The 22,062-nt window shown below is 40.6% G+C and overlaps 1 protein-coding gene across 2 annotated transcripts in view; it reads right to left on the bottom strand.

Moving 5' to 3' along the window:
- ADGRG7 (adhesion G protein-coupled receptor G7) overlaps nt 1-6,338 on the bottom strand; it is a 60,118-nt gene extending 53,780 nt beyond the window's left edge. For both annotated transcript variants that reach the window (XM_006058746.4, XM_044940995.2), the window contains exon 1: nt 5,759-6,338. In XM_006058746.4, coding sequence (XP_006058808.4) covers nt 5,759-5,873 — 115 coding nt within the window. In that variant the 5' untranslated portion in view covers nt 5,874-6,338. The remainder of the gene's footprint in view (nt 1-5,758) is intronic.
- Nucleotides 6,339-22,062: the final 15,724 nt, after the last annotated feature.

Below are 22,062 nucleotides of genomic sequence, written 5' to 3'. Positions count from 1 at the left end.
CCTGTAACTACTGAGTCCAAGTGCTGCGTCTACTGAAACCTGCATGCCCTAGAGCCCACGCTCCACAAGAAGAGAAGCCACTGCACTGAGAAACCCAGGCACTGCAACTAGAGAAAAGCCCAGCCAACAATGAAGACCCTACACAGCCAAAAATAAAATAAGTAAAATTATTAAATAAAAAAGAATACTACTTAATAGTAGTATTTTTCTTTTCTCATTTTCTTTTATAACTCCAGTGAGATAATATTTCCTTACATTCTTTTAAATTGTGATAAGTAATACTTCCAGAAATTCTAGCCCTATCTTTATACCTTAATGCACATCATGGAAAATTAAATACTGGACATATGTGACACATTTCATGCTGCTTTGAAAAGTAGCAAAAAATACTTAAAATTCCGAATGGAAAATATGAATTCAATTTCTTCTCCTAAACTAGACAAAATTAGAATCTATTTTGAAAAGTCTAGTTTGATTCAGTAGGGAAATAAAAATATCTTTTATTTATTAGTCAAAGAAATTCCATCAGGAAACTCTAGTGTCCAGCTCAGAGTCTTTAGGGATTTAAAAATCCAGGGATCTGTCATTTGTCCCAGACCAGGAATTTGAAATATTTGGGTGAAGATAAAGTTTATTCTTAAATGAGAGGACAATGTTTATGAAAGCTTACTCCACAGTGGGGAAAAAAAACTAAAAAACTTAAATAATACACAAAAAGTATAGCCTTTAAGGTGAAATTTGTTCAACATTAACTACCTGGTTACATATTCCAATAAACTAGTTAAATGATTGAATAAAAATTTCCCCTATGGTCTGCTGCTGCTGCTAAGTCACTTCAGTTGTGTCCGACTCTGTGCGACCCCATAGACGGTAGCCCACCAGGCTCCCCCGGCCCTGGGATTCTCCAGGCAAGAACACTGGAGTGGGTTGCCATTTCCTTCTCCAATGCATGAAAGTGAAAAGTGAAAGTGAAGTCGCTCAGTTGTGTCTGACCCTCAGCGACCCCATGGACTGCAGCCTACCAGGCTCCTCCATCCATGGGATTTTCCAGGCAAGAGTACTGGAGTGGGGTGCCATTGCCTTCTCTGCCCCTATGGTCTAGTGAAGTATAAATATTGAAAAACAAGTGCAGAGAGATATGGCAGTTCTTAGAACTGTTTCTGTTTCTATTTGAGCTAGTCAGCTGAAATTTATGATTAAACTTACTGCAGCTCCAGCTTGATAAGCTGAGTTTCAATCCAAAGGTCCAAACTAGATCAAGGGCATCTATTCAAGGTACATATCCAGGAGTGGAGAAAACTGCACTAAATTATCTAAAAATACATACATGAAAAATTTGAGTACCTACAGTGTACTAGATATCATCTTTAAATTGTAAATGTATTAACTAATCCTCATAACAGCCCTATAAGATGGGGTTTATATGTTTATTATATTTATAATACAATTAATAGAATGGAGGTACAGAAATGTTGAAACTGGCTCCAGTTTACTTAGTAAGAACCAGGCAGTCTGGCTGCACAACTTTTTTTCCCTTACTCATGTAATTTTTTGACAACTATTATGTACACACTCTTAGTCACCATGTTATACCACAGATGTTCTTCAATAATATGTGTAATCAAAAACCCATGGGTGAGGTTAAATTCAGAATTGAAAAATCAAGGAAAAATTCACTAAACCAAAGTTCTGGTCTCTTAATTTAAAAAAGTGACTTGTAAAATGGGATCATCTTCTCTGATAGCTCAGTTGGTAAAGAATCCGCCTGCAATGCAGGAGACCCTGGTTCAATTCCTGGGTCAGGAAGATCCCCTGGAGACGGGAAAGGCTACCCACTCCAGTATTCTGCCCTAGAGAATTCCATGGACAGTCCATGGGATTGCAAAGAGTGGGACACAACTGAGCCACTTTCACTTTCAATCCTGATGTTAAAACAATGCGTGCCCATCAGCCAATTACATAAGAAAATTTCTTCTTCAAAAAAGCCCTTCCCTTTCATAGGAATTATTTTCTTGATTTAAAAAGCGATTATATGAGGAAGCAAGAAGGGAGATTGGAAAAGGAGCAGAACAGAGGTATACAACAGCAAGATTAAAACTAAATGAAAGTATAGCTGCCTAAAACCCAATTTCCTCCGTACTGGACTTTTTTTTTAACCCCCATATGGAGTCTGTCCTCTACAAACAGTCACCTGAGTTTGATTTATTATCAAGTTTGTCTCTTGAGCAAATATGTACTTGAGTGAAATGAAAGCCAGGGCTTTTCAGATGGCTCAGTGGTAAAGAATCCACCTGCCAAGCAGGAGACTTGGGTTTGATCCCGGGGCTCGGAAAATCCTCTGGAGAAGGAGATGGCTACCTACTCCAGTATTCTTCCCTGGGAAATTCCATGGAGAGAGGAGCCTGGTGGGTTACAGTCCATGTGGTTGCAAAAGAGTTGGACATGACTTAGCAACTAAATAACAACAGCAAAATGAAAGTCAAGTATCTTTAACATGGATATTAAAAAAAAAAAAAAAAAACTCCCTCAAAGATACTTGTTAGAATTAAATGAGAGAAGGTATGTGAAATTTTCAGCATACTACAGTAAAAAAAATTAACTGTAAGTTTTATAATAGTGAAATACATACATTAAAGTTCATTCTATAACCAAGCAACAGCAACTCCTAATTGAAATTTAAATTTACAGCAGAATTTAAATTTTTTTCTACTTTTTCACACAGAGGCCATTATTTTTCATGAAAAATAAAAATGAGAGAGACATAATTGCTTAAACATTATATTAAACATAAACCATGGAAACATATTCTGTTTATATTGAAAATAAATTTTGAATGTGATAAAATTAATTTACCCCAAATTGTATGTATATGTTTATTTTTTCTAGGGAAGACATTCATAGTTTTCATCAGTTTCTCAGAGATATCCAAGACGCTCCCCTTAAAAAAATAAGTTTAAAAACAATTCATCTTGGGATTTCCCTGGTGGTCCAGTGGTTAAGAATCCACCTTCCAATGCAGGATACATTGGTTCAATCCCTGGCCGGGGAAGTAAGATCCCACATGCTGCAGGGTAACTAAGCTCGCACATCACAATGACGATCCAGTGCAGCCAAAAATTTAAAACAACAAAAACAATTCATCTCTATACCCAGTAAAGGGACAAAAGTGAGAGCATTCGATACTTCCATGAGATGGAATGGGACAGGATAGAAAGAGGTGGCAGAGAAGTGGAGAGGAAAGGAGTGAAGTGAAGGAACCAGAACTCCCTAACTAAGGCCATGTCCAACCATCGTGTACAAGGCAAAACAGTAACAGCAAACAGTACCAGTATTTCAATCTTTCTCTTTAGATGATAACCCCCTTCTTTTCCATTGGGTTTACCCAAAACTAAGGGATGTCCCTTACATAAAAAGCCTTCTTAAAAAAAAAATCTGCTAGAGCAAGGAAATGTTTGTCTTTTCTGAAGAGCTGGTATGCTTTTATTGTTAAACATGGGTTCTCTGTTATTATGTTACTTGCATCTATGTTACTTATTATTATGCATTTTTGGCGTAGTCCTCAGGAAACACAGGGATATGTTTTGTATTTGTTTTTAGCAACTCGTTTGATTTTCATTTACTTTCTATCCTCAGTCTTGTCCTGTTCCTTGTAGTGTTTTTGTACTTTGGTCCTTGTTTTACAGCAGATGGTGATTGCAGCCATGAAATTAAAAGATGCTTACTCCTTGGAAGGAAAGTTATGACCAACCTAGAAAGCATATTCAAAAGCAGAGACATTACTTTGCCAACAAAGGTCCGTCTAGTCAAGGCTATGGTTTTTCCAGTAGTCATGTATGGATGTGAGAGTTGGACTGTGAAGAAAGCTGAGTGCCGAAGAATTGATGCTTTTGAACTGTGGTGTTGGAAAAGACTCTTGAGAGTCCCTTGGACTGCAAGGAGATCCAAGCAGTCCATTCTAAAGGAGAGCAGCCCTGGGTGTTCATTGAAAGGACTGATGCTGAGGCTGAAACTCCAATACTTTGTCTACTTCATGGGAAGAGTTGACTCATTGGAAAAGACTCTGATCCTGGGAGGGATTGGGGGCAGGAGGAGAAGGGGACGACAGAGGATGAGATGGTTGGATGGCATCACTGACTCAATGGACGTGAGTTTGAGTGAACTCCAAGAGTCGGTGATGGACAGGGAGGCCTAGCGTGCTGCGATTCATGGGGTTGCAAAGAGTCGGACACAACTGAGTGACTGAACTGAACTGAACTGATTGTAGCTGTGGTCTTTGTAAGTTACCACAAATTTCCCTTTAAAAGTAGATATCTTATAAAGGAAGAAAAGAAGGGAAGGAGGAACGAAGGGAGGTGGGAGGGAAGGAAGGGAGGCAGTTCTTAAAAGTATATCCTTTAGATAAGGTCTTATAAATTTAGTAGCCTTAATAGGATAAAACCTGCAGTTCATATATTTTTTTTAAACCTCAAATTATTTTACAAACCTTAAATAAAGAAAAACAAATTTTCATCAAGTTTGAATTTTACTGTTTTTGTTCTGATAAATTTTCTCTTGCTTGTTCTTTAAACCCTACCAATACTGTGTTCTCTAAATATGGTCTTTGGGGGAGAAACACCAGATCTATTCTCAGCTATCACTCCATAAGCAGCCAACATTCATGACTCCTTTTGCTCTCAACAGTGGATCTTTGCAAGTATGCCCTGTGTTCCTGCTGGGTCCCTCAGCCTTCTCCATGAAATCTTCTGTCCTCACCCACCATTTCATTAGAAACTATCTCTGTCTCTCTATCTCTTTTTAAATAAAAGGGAATGCTCAGAACATCCAGCTTTGAATCCCTTTATGGAAAGGGACTAGCATTAGAATTATGGAAAGTCTCTGTTATGAGGTTCTAGGGCTTTCCTTTAACATCATTCTTTGCTTAACACTGCTGCCCTTTACCTCCCTTTCTCAGGGTCAGCTCTACCATGTAACAGGTGACTCACAAATATCTATTGATTAAACAGGAAAATTGTTTTCTAAATGACATTAATTTTTAAGTAGCTTTCAATACCTGAAAAGTAGGAACTTTGTGTGAAAAACATGGTCATTTTATTTACAGTCCTAGTGAGAACATTCCTAAACTTTCTTCTTGAAATGAACTTTCATTCTGCATATGTTTAATTATGTGTGTATGTGTGTGTCCAAAACTATTTTTCTTCCTTGAAAGAAAATGAAAGTGAAAAGTCACTCAGTCATGTCTGACTTTTTGCAACCCCATGGACTGTAGCCACTAGGCTCTTCTGTCCAGTGAATTCTCTAGACAATTCTACTGGAGTGGGTAGCTGTTCCCTTCTCCAGGGGATCTTCCCAGGGATCGAACCCAGGTTAGCCACATTGCAGGCAGATTCTGTACCAGCTGAGCTAGCAGGGAAGTTTGTTAAGCTTGGATTTAGCTTAACAAACCTAAACATGTGCTACTAATGATCTTAATTATTACTCTGCAATTCATTTAATCAGGTGTTATAGGAGCAGGAAGAGGCCAATTCAACTGTGTTGCTCATCACCTTGCGCACTTACACACACACACACACATGCACTCACACACTCATGTATATACAACCATATGCTAGCCATAAATTGACCCTTGTCTTTTATATTTCATAAATGGTGCTCAGCCTCAGCCTGGACATGGCACTTTCTAGTACTGGTATGTCAGGTGGCAGCACAGAGGCTCAACGCCTTCTCTTACTCTGAGTTAAAAACAGCAGGACAACATTACCTCTCTGGATCCTGATCACAAGCCTCCAGATGCCCAGTCCCAAAACAACGGCAGTCAGCAGCCCACACACGACGGCCACCAGCACCCTGAGGTTACATGCGTGGCTGGAAGCCATGGGGAATCCAAACCACAAACCAACGTCTGGGTGAAAGACAACTGGCTTCTTTTCTTCTTCAGCCAAGAACTTTAATCAAAAACTCTTCTAGAAAAACCACAATTGCTTCTCTCAGGGTTCTGTCAGTCAGATATCTTCATTAGGATTTTTGAGGTTAATCAGGCAGGAAGCAGTTCGAATCACCTAATAAAAGGAACACAGTCTGCTTGCTATTTCCTCATCCTTCACTGAATGGGATCATGCAAAAAATGATTGGTGTTATGAGGAAGAAAGATAGCTCAGGGCAATAAAGGAGAAAGGGAGGGGATAGCTAACAGAGTCAAAGTGCAAATGTCCTGACAAGCAAAAAGTAGGGAAGGAAAAAAAAAAAAGAAAGGAAAAAACAAAAACAGAAAAGTCAGGAAGGCAGTGGACCTGGAGGGTCACCTATAGTTTAGCTTCCTCTTTTTTGTTAGGAGCCTCTAGCAGAGGTAGAGGAGAAGGCAGTGGCACCCCACTCCAATACTCTTGCCTGGAAAATCCCATGGACAGAGGGGCCTGGTGGGCTGCAGTCCATGGGGTTGCTAGGAGTCAGACACGACTGAGCAAATTCACTTTCACTTTTCACTTTCATGCACTGGAGAAGGAAATGGCAGCCCACTCCAGTGTTCCTGCCTGGAGAATCCCAGGGATGGGGGAGCCTGGTGGGCTGCCGTCTCTGGGGTCACACAGAGTTGGACACAACTGAAGCGACTTAGTAGCAGCAGCAGCAGAGGTAGAATCACAAACTGGACTCAAGACTGCCAGGAGAAATACCAACAACCTCAGATAGGCAGATGATACCACTCTAATAGCAGAAAGTGAAGAGAAACTAAAGAGCCTATTGATGAAGGTGAAAGAGGAGAGTGAAAAAGCTAGCTTGAAGCTCAACATTCAAAAAATTAAGATCATGGCATCTGGTCCCATCACTTTATGGCAAATCAGTTCAGTTCAGCCGCTTAGTCATGTCCGACTCTTTGCAACCCCATGGATTGCAGCACACCAGGCTTCCCTATCACCAACTCCCAGAGCTTACTCAAACTCATGTCCATTGAGTCAGTGATGCCATCCAACCATCTCATCCTCTGTCATCCCCTTTTCTTCCCACCTCCAATCTTTCCCAGCATCAGGGTCTTTTCCAATGAGTCAGCTCTTCGCATCAGATGGCCAAAGTATTGGAATTTTAGCTTCAACATCAATCCTTCCAATGAATATTCAGGACTGATTTCCTTTAGGATGGACTGGTTGGATCTCCTTGCAGTACAAGGGTCTCTCAAAAGTCTTCTCTGACACCACAGTTCAAAAGCATCAATTCTTCAGCACTCAGCTTTCTTTATAGTCCAACTCTCATATCCATGCATGACTAATGAAAAAACCATAGCCTTGACTAGATGTATCTTTGTTGGCAAAGTAATGTCTCTGCTTTTTAATATGCTGTTATGTTGGTCGTAACTTTTCTTGCAAGGAGTAAGTATCTTTTAATTTAATGGCTGCAGTCACCATCTGCAGTGATTTTGGAGCCCAGAAATAAAGTCTGTCACTGTTTCCATTGTTTCCCCATCTATTTGCCATGAAGTGATGGGACCAGATGCCATGATCTTAGTTTACTGAATGTTGAGTTTTAAGCCAACTTTTTCACTCTCCTCTTTCACTTTCATCAAGAGGCTCTTTAGTTCTTTGCTTTCTGCCGTAAGTGTGGTGTCATCTGCATATCTGAGGTTATTGATGTTTCTCCCGGAAATCTTGATTCCAGCTTGTGCTTCATCCAGTCCAGCATTTTTCATGATGTACTCTGCATATAAGTTAAACAAAAGCAGGGTGACAAAATACAGCCTTGATGTACTTTCCCAATTTGGAACCAGTCTGTTGTTCCATGTCCAGGTCTGACTTGCTTCTTGACCTGCATAAAGATTTCTCAGGAGGAAGGTGATGGCAAATAGAAGGGGGAAAAGTGGAACCAGTAACAGATTTTATTTTCTTGGGCTCCAAAATCACTGTAGATGGTGACTGCAGCCATGAAATTAAAAGATGCTTGCTCCTTGGAAGGAAAGCTATAACAAACCTAGAGAGTGCATTAAAAAGCAGAAATACCATTTGCCAACAAAGGTCCATATAGTAAAAGCTATTGCTTTTTCCAGCAGTCATGTACAGATGTGAGAGTTTTTCCATAAAGAAGGCTGAGTGCCAGAGAATTGATGCTTTTGAATTGTGGTGCTGGAGAAGACTTTTGAGAGTCCCTTGGACTGCAAGGAGATCAAACCAGTCAATCCTAAAGGAAATCAACCCTGAATATTCATTGGAAAGACTGTTGCTGAAGCTAAACCTCCAATACCTTGGCCACCTGATGTGAAGAACAGACTCATTGGAAAAGACCCTGATTTTGGGAAGGATTGAAGGCAAAGGAGAAGGGGGTGGCAGAGAATGAGATGGTTAGATAACATCATCAACTCAATGAACATCAATTTCAGCAAGCTCTGGGAGATAGTGGAGGAGAGAGGAGCCTGATGTGCTGCAATCCATAGTGTCAAAAACAGTCCTACACGACTTAGAGACGGAGCAACAACAAAAGCAAAGGCAGAGCCGCAGGTTCTCCAGGCTGCCTAGAGATCAAACAGTGATGCCCACGCATGATTCCAGTACTTGTGCTTCTTTAAGGAGCCCACACTTTTGACAGTGACAGTTGGTGAGTGGGCATTATTGGCCCAGTGTGAATTTTGAAAAGCACGGAAGCCGAGCCTTATAACCCATGTGCTACGGGCTGAATTGTATTCCTCTAAAAATTCATATACTGAAGTCCCAAACTCCAGTACCTCAGAACGTGACCATAATTGGAGATAGGGTCATTAGAGCAGTGATCAAGTCAAAGTGAGGTCATTAGAGTATCCCTAATCCAATCTGATTGGTGTCCTTATAGGAAGAGGAAATTTGGACACAAGTATGCTTTGAGGGTGGAGAAGGCAGTGGCACCCCACTCCAGTACTCTTGCCTGGAAAATCCCATGGATGGAGGAGCCTGGTAGGCTGCAGTCCATGGGGTCGAGAAGAGTCGGACACGACTGAGCGACTTCACTTTCACTTTTCACTTTCATGCATTGGAGAAGGAAATGGCAATCTACTCCAGTGTTCTTGCCTGGAGAATCCCAGGGACGGGGGAGCCTGGTGGGCTGCCGTCTATGGGGTCACACAGAGTCGGACACAACTGAAGTGACTTAGCAATAGCAATAGCAATGCTTTGAGGGAAGAAGATATAAAGGGAGAAAAATGGCCATCTACAAGCCAAAGAAATAGGATGGGGACAGAACCTTCTTTCCCAGCCCTCAGGAGGAACCAATGCTGCTAATGCCTTTAATTTGATCTTTTAGTCTCCAGAACTACAAAGCAAATTATTTCTATTGTTTAAGCCACAGCAGCTCGAGCGAACGAATCCACCATCTGAGTCATGGTCAGCTGGTGTCTCTGCTGCTATTACTCTGACCCTCTCCTGCCCACGGACCCATCTTCCCTACCCTTCTCCGTCCTCAACTGAAAGAATGAATGAATGCATATCCACCTCTTCAATTATAGTGGATTGCAATTAGAGTTCTGTTCCTGGTAGAGTAGGAGAGGGTTTATAGAAGAGGACACATTTAAGCTGACTTTTCAACCCGCAAACAACTATGTGTTTTCCCTATTCCCTACAACACTCACTTCATCAAACTGAAGCTTGGATGGGCAAACCTATGGCTGATTCATGTTGATGTTTGGTAGAAACCAACACGATGTTGTTGTTGTTCAGTTGACCAGTCATGTCCAACTCTGGGACACCACGGACTGCAGCATGCCAGTCCTCCCTGTTCCTCACCATCTCCATAAGTTTGCCCAAGTTCATGTCCATTGCATCGGTGATGCCATCCAGCCATCTCGTCCTCTGATACCCTCTTCTCCTTCTGCCCTCAATCTTTCCCAGAATCAGGGATTTTTCCAATGAGTTGGCTGTTTGGATCAGGTGACCAAAATACTGGCACTTCAGCCTCAGCATCAGTTCTTCCAATGAGTATTCAGGGTTGATTTCCCTTAATATTGACTGATTTGATCTCCCAGCTGTCCAGGTACTCTCAGGAGTCTTCTCCAGCACCACTGTTCAAAGGCATCAATTCTCTGGCTTTCTGCCTTCTTTATGGTCCAGCTCTCACAACCATACATGACCACTGAGAAGACCACAGTCTTGACTATATAAACATTTGTAAGCAGAGTAATGTTTCTACTTTTCAACACACTGTCTAGGTTTGTCATAGCTTTCCTGCCAAGAAGCAATCATCTTCTGATTTCATGACTGCAGTCACCACCTGCAATGACTTTAGAGCCCAAGAAAAGGAAATCTGTCACTACTTCCACATTTCCCTCTTCTGTTTGCCATGAACTAATGGGGCTTGATGCCATGATCTTAGTTTTTTTTAATATTTAGTTTCAAGCTGTCTCTTTCACTCTCCTCCTTCACCCTCATCAAGAGGTTCTTTAGTTCCTCTTTGCTTTCTGCCATTAGAGTGGTATCACCTGCATATCTGAGGTTATTGATGTTTCTCCTGACTATCTTGATTCCAGCTTGTAACATCCAGCCCTGCATTTTTCATGATGTGCTCAGCAAATAGGCTAAATAAACAGGGTGACAGCAGACAGCTCTGTCGTTCTCCTTTCTCAATCCTGAACCAATCAGTTGTTCCACACAGTGTTCTAACTATTGCTTCTTATGTTTATTGTGTTCTAACCAACATCTATTTCTGCTTTATTGACTATGCCAAAGCCTTTGACTGTGTGGATCACAATAAACTGTGGAAAATTCTGAAAGAGATGGGAATATCAGACCACCTGACCTGCCTCTTGAGAAACCTATATGCAGGTCAGGAAGCAACAGTTAGAACTGGACATGGAACAACAGACTGGTTCCAAATAGAAAAAGAAGGACGTCAAGGCTGTGTATTGTCACCCTGCTTATTGAACTTGTATGTAGAGTACATCATGAGAAACGCTAGGCTGGAAGAAGCACAAACTGGAATCAAGATTGCTGGGAGAAATATCAATAACCTCAGATATACAGATGACACCACCCTTATGGCAGAAAGTGAAGAGGAACTAAAAAGCCTTATTTAACTTGTATGCAGAGTACATCATGAGAAACGCTGGACTGGAAGAAACACAAGCTGGAATCAAGATTGCCGGGAGAAATATCAATAACCTCAGATAGGCAGATGACACCACCCTTAGGGCAGAAAGTGAAGAGGAACTAAAAAGCCTCTTGATGAAAGTGAAAGTGGAGAGTGAAAAAGGGCTTAAAGCTCAACATTCAGGAAACGAAGATCATGGCATCCGGTCCCATCACTTCATGGGAAATGGATGGGGAAACAGTGGAAACAGTGTCAGACTTTATTTTTTGGGGCTCCAAAATCACTGCAGATGGTGACTACAGCCATGAAATTAAGAGACACTTACTCCTTGGAGGAAAGTTATGACCAACCTAGATAGCATATTCAAAAGCAGAGACATTACTTTGCCAACAAAGGTCCAGCTAGTCAAGGCTATGGTTTTTCCTGTGGTCATGTATGGATGTGAGAGTTGGACTGTGAAGAAGGCTGAGCGCTGAAGAATTGATGCTTTTGAACTGTGGTGTTGGAGAAAACTCTTGAGAGTCCCTTGGACTGCAAGGAGATCCAACCAGTCCATTCTGAAGGAGATCAGCCCTGGGATTTCTTTGGAAGGAATGATGCTAAAGCTGAAACTCCAGTACTTTGGCCACCTCACGTGAAGAGTTGACTCATTGGAAAAGACTCTGATGCTGGGAGGGATTGGGGGCAAGAGGAGAAGGGAATGACAGAGGATGAGATGGCTGGATGGCATCACTGACGCGATGGACGTGAGTCTCAGTGAACTCTGGGAGTTGGTGATGGACAGGGAGGCCTGGCGTGCTGCGATTCATGGGGTCGCAAAAAGTCAGACATGACTGAGTGACTGATCTGATCTGATCTGATTATAATAATAAATATATCTATTATTTCTCAATAATAAAGGGAATAATTTTCAATAAATAAGAAACATAAGAAAAAGAATACCAAGCATGGTGCTATGCACTTTACATAGTTTATCTAATTTATAAATATGTACAACAATCCCATGGAATGGATACTTTTGCCCATTACATGAATGAAGAAATGAGACTTGGGCAGGTACTACTCTGAACAGGAGCTCTGTGGTTAAGGACATAGGTGACATTAGGTTACGCAAAGGTAACAGCTTTCTTCAATTATAGATTTCTCAGAGTCTATCATATGCTCGTATCAGTTCAGTTCAGATGCTCAGTTGTGTCTGACTCTCTGGAACCCCATGGACTATAGCACACCAGGCCTCCCTGTCTATCACCAACTCCCAGAGTCCACTCAAGCCCATGTCCATCAAGTCGGTGATGCCATCCAACCATCTCATCCTCCAATGTCCCCTTCTCCTCCTGCCCTCAATCTTTCCCAGCATCAGGGTCTGTCCCAGTGAGTCAGCTCTTCACATCAGGTGGCCCAAGTATTGGAGTTTCAGCTTCAACATCAGCCCTACCAATGAACACCCAGGACTGATCTCTTTTAGGATGGATTGGTTGGACCTTCTTGCAGTCCAAGGGACTCTCAAGAGTCTTCTCCAACACCACTGTTCAAAAGCATCAATTCTTCAGTGCTCAGTTTCTTTACATTCAAACTCTCACATCCATAAATGACCACTGGAAAAAACATAGCCTTGATTAGATGAACCTTTGTTGGCAAAGTAATATCTCTTCTTTTTAATATGATGTCTAGGTTGGTCATAACTTTCCTTCCAAGGAGTAAGTGTCTTTTAATTTCATGGCTGCAATCACCATCTACAGTGATTTTGGAGCCCAGAAAAATAAAGTCAGCCACTGTTTCCAGTGTTTCCCCATCTATTTGCTATGAAGTGACAGGACTGGATGCCATGATCTTAGTTTTCTGAATGTTGACCTATTAAGCCAACTTTTTCACTCTCTTCTTTCACTTTCATCAAGAGGCTCTAAAGTTCTTCTTCACTTTCTGCCATAAGGGTGCTGTCATCTGCATATCTGAGGTTACTGATATTTCTCCCGGAAATCTTGATTCCAGCTTGTGCTTCTTCCAGCCCAGCATTTCTCATGATGTACTCTACATACAAGTTCAATAAGCAGGGTGACAATACACAGCCTTGATGTCCTCGTTTTCCTATTTGGAACCAGATAGGTTTTCTGTTGTTCCATGTCCAGTTCTAACTGTTGCTTCCTGACCTGCACACAGATTTCTCAAGAGGCAAGTCAGGTGGTCTGATATTCCCATCTCTTTCAGAATTTTCCACAGCTTATTGTGATCCACACAGTCAAAGGCTTTGGCATATTCAATAAAGCAGAAATAGATGTTTTTCTGGAACTCTCTTGTTTTTTCGATGATCCAGCAGATGTTGGCAATTTGATCTGTGGTTCCTCTGCCTTTTCTAAAACCAGCTCGAACATCTGGAAGTTCACAGTTCACGTATTGCTGAAGCCTGGCTTGGAGAATTTTGAGCATTACTTTACTAGTGTGTGAGATGAGTGCAATTGTGCGGTAGTTTGAGCATTCTTTGGCATTGCCTTTCTTTGGGATTGGAATGAAAACTGACCTTTTCCAGTCCTGTGGCCACTGCTGAGTTTTCCAAATTGCTGTCATATTGAGTGCCACACTTTCACAGCATCATCTTTCGGGACTTGAAATAGCTCAACTGGAATTCCATCACCTCCACTAGCTTTATTCATAGTGATGCTTTCTAAGGCCCACTTGACTTCACATTCCAGGATGTCTGGCTCTAGGTCAGTGATCACACCATCGTGATTATCTGGGTCGTGAAGATCTTTTTTGTACAGTTCTTCTGTGTATTCTTGCCACCTCTTCTTAATATCTTCTCCTTCTGTTAAGTCCATACCATTTCTGTCCTTTATTGAGCCCATCTTTGCTTGAAATGTTCCCTTGGTATCTCTAATTTTCTTGAAGAGATCTCTAGTCTTTCCCATTCTATTATTTTCCTCTATTTCTTTACACTGACTACTGAGGAAGGCTTTCTTATATCTCCTTGCTATTCTTTGGAACTCTGCATTCAAATGGGTATATCTTTCCTTTTCTCCTTTGCTTTTTGCTTCTCTTCTTTTCTCAGCTATTTGTAAGGCCTCCTCAGACAACCATTTTGTTTTTTTGCATTTCTTTTCCATGGGGATGGTCTTGATCCCTGTCTCCTGTACAATGTCATGAACCTCTGTCCATATTCATCAGCCACTCTATCAGATCTAGTTCCTTAAATCTATTTCTCACTTCCACTGTATAATCATAAGGGATTAGATTTAGGTCATACCTGAATGGTCTAGTGGTTTTCCCCACTTTCTTAAATTTAAGTCTGAATTTTGCAATAATGAGCTAATGATCTGAGCCACAGTCGGCTCCATGTTGTTTTTGCTGACCGTATAGAGCTTCTCTATATAATCAGTCTGATTTCCGTATTGACCATCTGGTGACATCCATGTATAGAGTCATCTCTTAGGTTGTTGGAAGAGGGTGTTTGCTATGACCAGTGCGTTCTCTTGGCAAAACTCTGTTAGCCTTGCCCTGCTTCATATGTTCACATACCTTGTAAATTATCATGTTCGTCAGATTATTTGACCACAGAATCCTCTTCCTGAGAAGAACCTTTCAGAGGTAGCATTCTTAGGAGTGTGCTTTGGAAGCACTGCCCTGCATTAACATCAGCAGAATGGTCTTAGTTGAGCAGTGTGACTGCAGGCGCTGGTCATGTATATGGAATGCCAGGTGTTAAAGGCATTCATCTTGTGTCCATTCCAGCTATATTGAAGGGGTTGTACTTTGGTGGTTGAAAACCGATTTTGGTGGTGCTCACTTTCTTGTCCACACCTGACAGAAGTGCTGGAATCCTGGGATCTTACAATAACCATAGGTTTTTAGTGTCTCCATGTTTTCATCTTTCCTAGTGCCTCAGATGGTAAGAATCTGCCTGCAATGCAGGAGATGAGGATTCAGTCCCTGGGTTGGGAAGATCTCCTGGAGATCGAAATGGCAACCTACTCTAGTATTTTTGCCTGGAGAATCCCAGGGACAGAGGGGCCTAGTCAGCTACAGTCCATGGGGTCACAAAGAGTCAGACACAACTGAGTGACTAACCCTTTCACTTTTGTCTCATCTATAGGTCAACTATCCAAATGGGCACTCCTGAAATTCATGAAAAAAATCCCTAGGCACAGAAATTTACATGTTGACATTTCCATGAAAGCATTTATTTCTATTGGTTATTGACAAATATTAATATAAAAAGTCATTAATTTATACCATATTAAGGTGACAGAGAAGGAAAGGAAAAGAACTACAGAGGGATTGATTCATTCATTCATTGTATTCATGCAGACTTCACTCTAGGTTCTGGGGATAAAGCAGTGAACAAGAGAGGCAGGGTCCCTGCTCTCACACAGCTGACAGGGAGACCTGGATTTGTACTGACTTTGTCTCTGTTTTGCTCTGTGACTAGGAACAAGCTACATTAGCTTCTGAATCTCTGTTTCTTCACACTTTTTTTTTTTAAATAAGATTTTTCTCTCTATTTTTTTAAATTTTATTTTATTTTTAAACTTTACATAATTGTATTAGTTTTGCCAAATATCAAAATGAATCCGCCACAGGTATACATGTGTTCCCCATCCTGAACCCTCCTCCCTCCTCCCTCCCCATACCATCCCTCTGGGTCGTCCCAGTGCACTAGACATTTATTTGTGGCTGTGCTGGGTCTTCATTTCTGCATGCAGGCTTTCTCTCATTGCAGACAGCAGGGGCCACTCTCCAGTTGTGATGCTTGGGTTTCTCTTTGCATGGCTTCTCTTGCTGCTGAGCATGGGCTCTAGACACAGCAGCTTCGGCAGTTGCAGCACATGGGCCCAGCAGTTGTGGCATACAGGGCCACATTTTAAACAGCCTACTTGAGGCCTTTCCTTCCTGAAAATTTCTGTCCTAAAGTCATGGGGATATAGAGGACCAGTAGCCCAGAGCAGATATTAGAATTCAACTGAATAAGGAGGGGATTTACAATGGGGGAGGGCAAAGGATGGGGAGAGCCTGGCATGAGATGTTAGACCCCAAACAGCATGAATAAAGCATCGATGTGATAGGAAGAGGCAGCCTGGCATGAGGTATCAGAAGCAGATGAGGAAGGTGTCCAGGTGAGAGACAGTCCCTTGTGGGAAATCAAAGCTAGAACAGAGAGAGGAGGGCAGTCCTTCAGAGACCAAGAGGGGTCAGGAAGACATCTTCATGGTGGGCTGACTGATATGGGAACTCAGACCCATGGTTAGTGAGAAGGGTATCCATGCAGAGTGGCAGCCTAGAATAGGAAGTCAGACCCCAAGCAAGAAGAAAAGAGTATCCATACATGGGTGGAGGTGGGGATGAAAATCAAAGGTTGGTTACATACAGGATGATCAAACTGGGGAATGTTTAAGAATAATCAGAGCCAGTTTCCTTACTCAAGAGAATAACAACAATGCAAAGGAAGAAAACTTGAATTCCATGAGAATCTCAAAACAAGTAATCAGAAACATGGAGGAAAAAAAAACAAAAACTGCGGGCAATCAATTCTGAAGGAAGCAATATGCTCCAGGGAAAGTAGATGTCAGACAAATGCATAAACGCAGTCATGAACTTCTCATCCAAAAGCTGAAAACTTATGACTACAACAAAGACAAGTATTCAAAGAAAGTATGTGATATTCTCTTTACATTCTCAGTCGTTTCCAACTCTTTGTAACCCCATGGACTGTAGTTAACCAGGCTCCTCTGTCTATGGAATTTTCCAGGCAAGAATGATATTACTTATTTCTAATACTTGAACTAAATAATTTCCATTGTGTCTTAAACAGAACTATCGCACCAAGTTTGAATTGGATTGTATGTCAATACAAACTGATGGTTTTTAATATATATTTTAATAATATATTTCAATATATATTTAATAAATATATTTATATATAAATAACAGAATTAAACATAAATGTAAAGTCTGTTATACAAAAAATGTATATATTGCACATTTATGATATATATCACACATTTATATACATATATTCTCTAGCTCCAGCCACTCATGGGGCCTAGAAGCAGTTATATCCCATTAGCAATAAGCACACCTAAAGCCCAGGTCCTGATTTCTAAACACAGTTTTCCACTAAAAGGAATACAGCTCCTTAGGAAAATGGCTAATTCCAAGACTGGGGCAGGAAAAGTCCAAGATGAGCCTAGAATATCTTAGATCAGAAAGAAAAAAGGTGTGCAAGGAATGATGGATACATATTAAATGGATACAAACTCCAGCATGAAGAGACTCCCTACTACCAAATTGGGGATAATTTGAGCATCAAAATGAATGATATTTATAACATATTATAATCCATTAAATAAAATAGGAAATCTACTGAATCTGAAACTCTGGTTGAGGCCCAGCAATCTGTGTTTTGACTTGTCCTCTAACTTGATGCTCACAGGTGTTTGATAATCACCGTTTAGGGAGATTCTCCCAAAGCGGGAATCAAGTTGTGGTAAACTAGCAAATGGAGCCTATATTTTTGTCACATGTAAAACTACCATTCTGTTTTATCTTATTCATTTATTCAACTAGATTTTTAATGAGTTGATACCCAGAAGTGGCAAGCAGTTCTGAAATCCCTTTTATTTCCTTACCATCTGGACTGTGACCTCAACGAAGAGTTAAGTGCATAGAAACCTGTTAACCTTACCTCCCATGGTACTGATGACAAAGGCCAATCTCAACTTCCCCACCTGTTATAACTTAGGGCTGAGCCTCTAAATTGTAAAATCTCCCAGTGGCATTAGCTACCCCTTAATTACTGAAGTCTGAGCTATTGCTAACAGAGAAACCTTGAACTTGTATATCTACTCAACCCTACCATCCTCTGTTTCTAACTGGTGGTCAATGGAGGACAGGAAAAAAAGGTATAAAAAAAACTTTTCTGGGCCAAGAGAAAGTTACCCAGTCACTCCCTTTGTTTCCTTTGTGCTTTCCTGTCTTTCCTTGCTCTGTCTTTACTCATTAGGTGCCTCCTAGGCTCCCTAGAGCAAGGTGTCTCAGATAGGATCTCAAGGGCTGATCGCTTCGTAGAGGGAAGTACTTTGCTTACGACTAGTAGAAGTTTGTTGCTTATGAAACTCAAATGTATGTGGAAGATGCTGTACTCTGATTAATGTAACTCTGAGCTAACCTCTTCATGCCCCAGAAGATGCAAGAAAAGTCACCCTTGAACTCTTTTTAGTTTTAAATTCACTTCTTCATCTTGCTCCACAGAACCTTAATTTCTCCATTTATTCTGACCTGTTCCTTTTAAATTTCTTTCCTGTTTTCTCCTCTTTTATTTCTTCTCTTTTTCATCCCCTACGTGTGAGCTGATGCAGGTACGTGGTCAAGATTCAAAGCAGAGAGAAACGGTCCGCTATGGGTTAGGTTAAGAAACAATGTGGGAAAATAGTGTGGGAATAATTTTATTCTTTTCCTTCTAGAAACTCTGATGCAGGTGAAAGGCAAATCCAAAATTTATAGCAACTAGACAAGAACTTCAGCCAGATAACACTAGTCCCATGTAAATGCTAGTCCTCAAAAATAATAGTATGAATAGTTTAAAGTGTTAAGCTTAGTTGAGGCAAGATGAGTTAATATTTTTAATGTCCTGTGTCAAATAGTACTATAATTTATACCTTAACAATGTTCTAGATCCTAAATCTTGCCATTAGTATAATTATTTTACAGAAATCATTGGCGCAAACATCAGTTTCCATTGTTGCGTAACTGGACGTTCCAAAGCTTAGCGATTTAAAACACAACCAACATTTCAGTTCAGTTCAGTTCAGTCCAGTCTCTCAGTCGTGTCTGACTCTTTGTGACCCCTTGAACCGCAGCACACCAGGCCTCCCTGTCCATCACCAACTCCCAGAATCCACCCAAACCCATGTCCATCGAGTCGATGATGCCATCCAGCCATCTCATCCTCTGTTGTCACCTTCTCCTCCTACCCTCAATCTTTCCCAGCATCAGGGTCTTTATCATTTACTTGCTTATAATCAGGTAATTTGGGCAGGACTCAGCAACGATGGCTTTGCTCCACATGATCATGTAGCTGAGTCATCTGGAAGTTTCATAGCACCTTCAAGGATCCAGGTTGACCTTTCTCACATGTCTGGGATCTCAGCTGAAATAACCAGGGAGGCCAACTGCCTGGGACTGTCTCTACCTCGTGGTCTGTTCTGCTCCAGGGCCTCCTCCTTGAAGACTTCCCAACAGAATAGCCTTGTCTTCTTCACATTCAGGCTGGGTTCTAAGACATCAACAGGGTAAATTGCAAGGCCTGGTAAAGTGTAAGACCATAATTTACCACATATGCTCTTACCACATTCTGTTGGTCAGAGAAAATCATGAGGCCTGTCCAGATTCACTGTTGGAGGGAGCCACACAAAGGCATGAATACAAGGAGACAGAATTCCCTGGTGACTATTAAGTTTCATTTTATGTGTAAACAAAGCTAGGTCTTGGCACCCTCTTGTTGGTCAAACGTTATTCTAGATGTTTCTGTGAAGGTATTTTTAGATGACATTTATGCTTTCAGCTGTAAACTTTGAGTAAAGTGGATTACCTTCATCCAAGTAGTTGAAGACCTCAATGAAAAACAGTGACTTCCACTGAAGAGGGAATTCTGCCATCAGACCAACTTTGAACTCAAACTGCATCATCATCTCTTTCGAGGTGGCCTTTCCAGCCTGCATTCTTAAAATCTTAGGAACTCAACCTGTAGATTTTGGGCTTGACAACCTTTATAATGAGTCAGTCTTTTAAAATATATAAATTATATATATATGCACACGTGCACACATAAGCACATATATATGGATAAATTAGGAGCCTGGGATTAAAATATACACACTATTATATATGAAATAGACAACTGACAAGGACCTACTATGTAGCACAGGAATATATACTCAATATCTTGTAATAAACTATTATTAAAGACAATGTATACCTGTGGCGGATTCATTTTGATATTTGGCAAAACTAATACAATTATGTAAAGTTTAAAAATAAAATAAAATTAAAAAAAAATAAAGACAATGTGAGAAAAGAATATATCTATTTATTTATGTATACTGAATCACTTTGCTGTATACCTGATACTAACACAACATTGTAAATAACTATATTTCAATAGAAATTTATTTAATTATATACATATATATCTTATTGGTTCTGCTTCTGGAGAACTTTGGCTAATACAGAAGTATCTTGCAACAAACACCATGGATTTTCAGGATAGGGACTGTAATCCCCAGATAGCTTAATAATAGTGCATGGTACTCAAGGGGTTTGTGATCTAGTTAGACAACAGGCATATAAAAAATTAGAGAATACCATCTTTCTAAATTCCATATATATGCGTTAGTATACTGTATTGGTGTTTTTCTTTCTGGCTTACTTCACTCTGTATAATAGGCTCCAGTTTCATCCACCTCATTAGAACTGATTCAAATGTATTCTTTTTAATGGCTGAATAATACTCCATTGTGTATATGTACCATAGCTTTCTTATCCATTCATCTGCACTGGGACGACCCAGAGGGATGGAATGGGGAGGGAGGAGGGAGGGGGTTCGGGATGGGGAACACATGTATACCTGTGGCGGATTCATTTTGATATTTGGCAAAACTAATACAGTTATGTAAAGTCTAAAAATAAAATAAAATAAAAAAAATAATAAAAAAAATAAATAAAAAAAAATTAGAGAATACAAAAGATAATAATGCAGAAGTTACTTGCTAATAAATGATTTACTCTACAAGTGTAAACTCCACATACCGGAGGAATGCTGAACAAAAAGACTAAAGAAACCTGCCAACCTGAATGAGGCCATTAAAAAAAAGCATAAATATATAACCAAGCCAACTTGTCAGCAGTTTTCCCAGTAAGGACAATGTATTTTATGGCTGGTAATAAAACGTGGATCATATTTTCATGTCTGGGATTGCCATATAACCTTCAGCATGCCATTTCCCAGCTCAAACGCATGTCTTATTTTGAAGTCTAAAACATTAAACTTAAAACTAATGTTAGAGTCCAGTACTCTAACATTAACATGTATTAGTTTTCTATGGCTGCTGTAACAAAGTACCACAAATAGAGTGGCTTAACAGAAATTTATTGTCTCGTAGGTCAGGTAGCTTAGAAGTCCAAGATCAACTTATTGGTGGGGTCATGCTCCCTCCCTCTGAATGTGCTGGGAAAGAATCTGTTCCAACCCTCTCTCCTTGTTTCTGGTGGTTTGCTGGCATCTTTGGCAGTCCTTGACTATGGATACATCACCTCGGTCTGTGCCTTCCTGTTCACATGGTATTCTCCCTGTGTGTGTATCTTTGTCCAAATTCCTTTCTATATGGACATCAGTCTATTGGGGTTGGGGGTTACCCTACTCCAGTATGACCTCATCTTAACTAAACTAATTACATCAACAACTGTATTTCCAAATAAGGTCACATTCTGAGTTGTGGAGGTGAGGACTTCAACATATGAAGTTGGGGAGATACAATTCAACCCATCACGATGGGTTAGAGTACTAATAAATTAAAATCTAAGATACTTTTAAATAACTCAAACTCTTCTAACAATGCTTGTGGTCTCGTTTGTTACTTTGGTAAAGGAAGACCTCTTTTCAGATGTGAACAATGGTATTTGGGCTTATGAGTTGTTTCCATGCTTTGCACTAGAGGGTAGCATCATTGCTATTTTTTTCTGCTGCTAAGTACTCCCCATTCATCCACAATGGGGACACATCAGATAAGAAGTAAATGTAGACACATTTCTCCAAGGGGTTAGGAGTAGGGGAGGTTATCAGCCGGGAAGAATAGAGTGTTCTGGTCATCCCTGTATTGGTGATTCCTCTCCTGGATTTTTGCTATGGACGGAATATTTGTGTACCCTCAAAATTCATGTGTTGAAACTCTAATCCCAGTGTGATGGTATTTGGTGGTAAGGCCTTTGGGAGGCAATTAGGTCATCAGGGTGGAGCCCTCACGATGAGATTAATGCCCTTATAAG

The sequence above is a fragment of the Bubalus bubalis genome, chromosome 1 (genome assembly GCF_019923935.1).
Source record: "Bubalus bubalis isolate 160015118507 breed Murrah chromosome 1, NDDB_SH_1, whole genome shotgun sequence".
In the NCBI taxonomy this organism is placed as follows: Eukaryota; Metazoa; Chordata; class Mammalia; order Artiodactyla; family Bovidae; genus Bubalus; species Bubalus bubalis.
The sequence above is the reverse complement of the archived record's forward strand: the minus strand, read 5'-3'. Positions and strand labels throughout refer to the sequence as shown.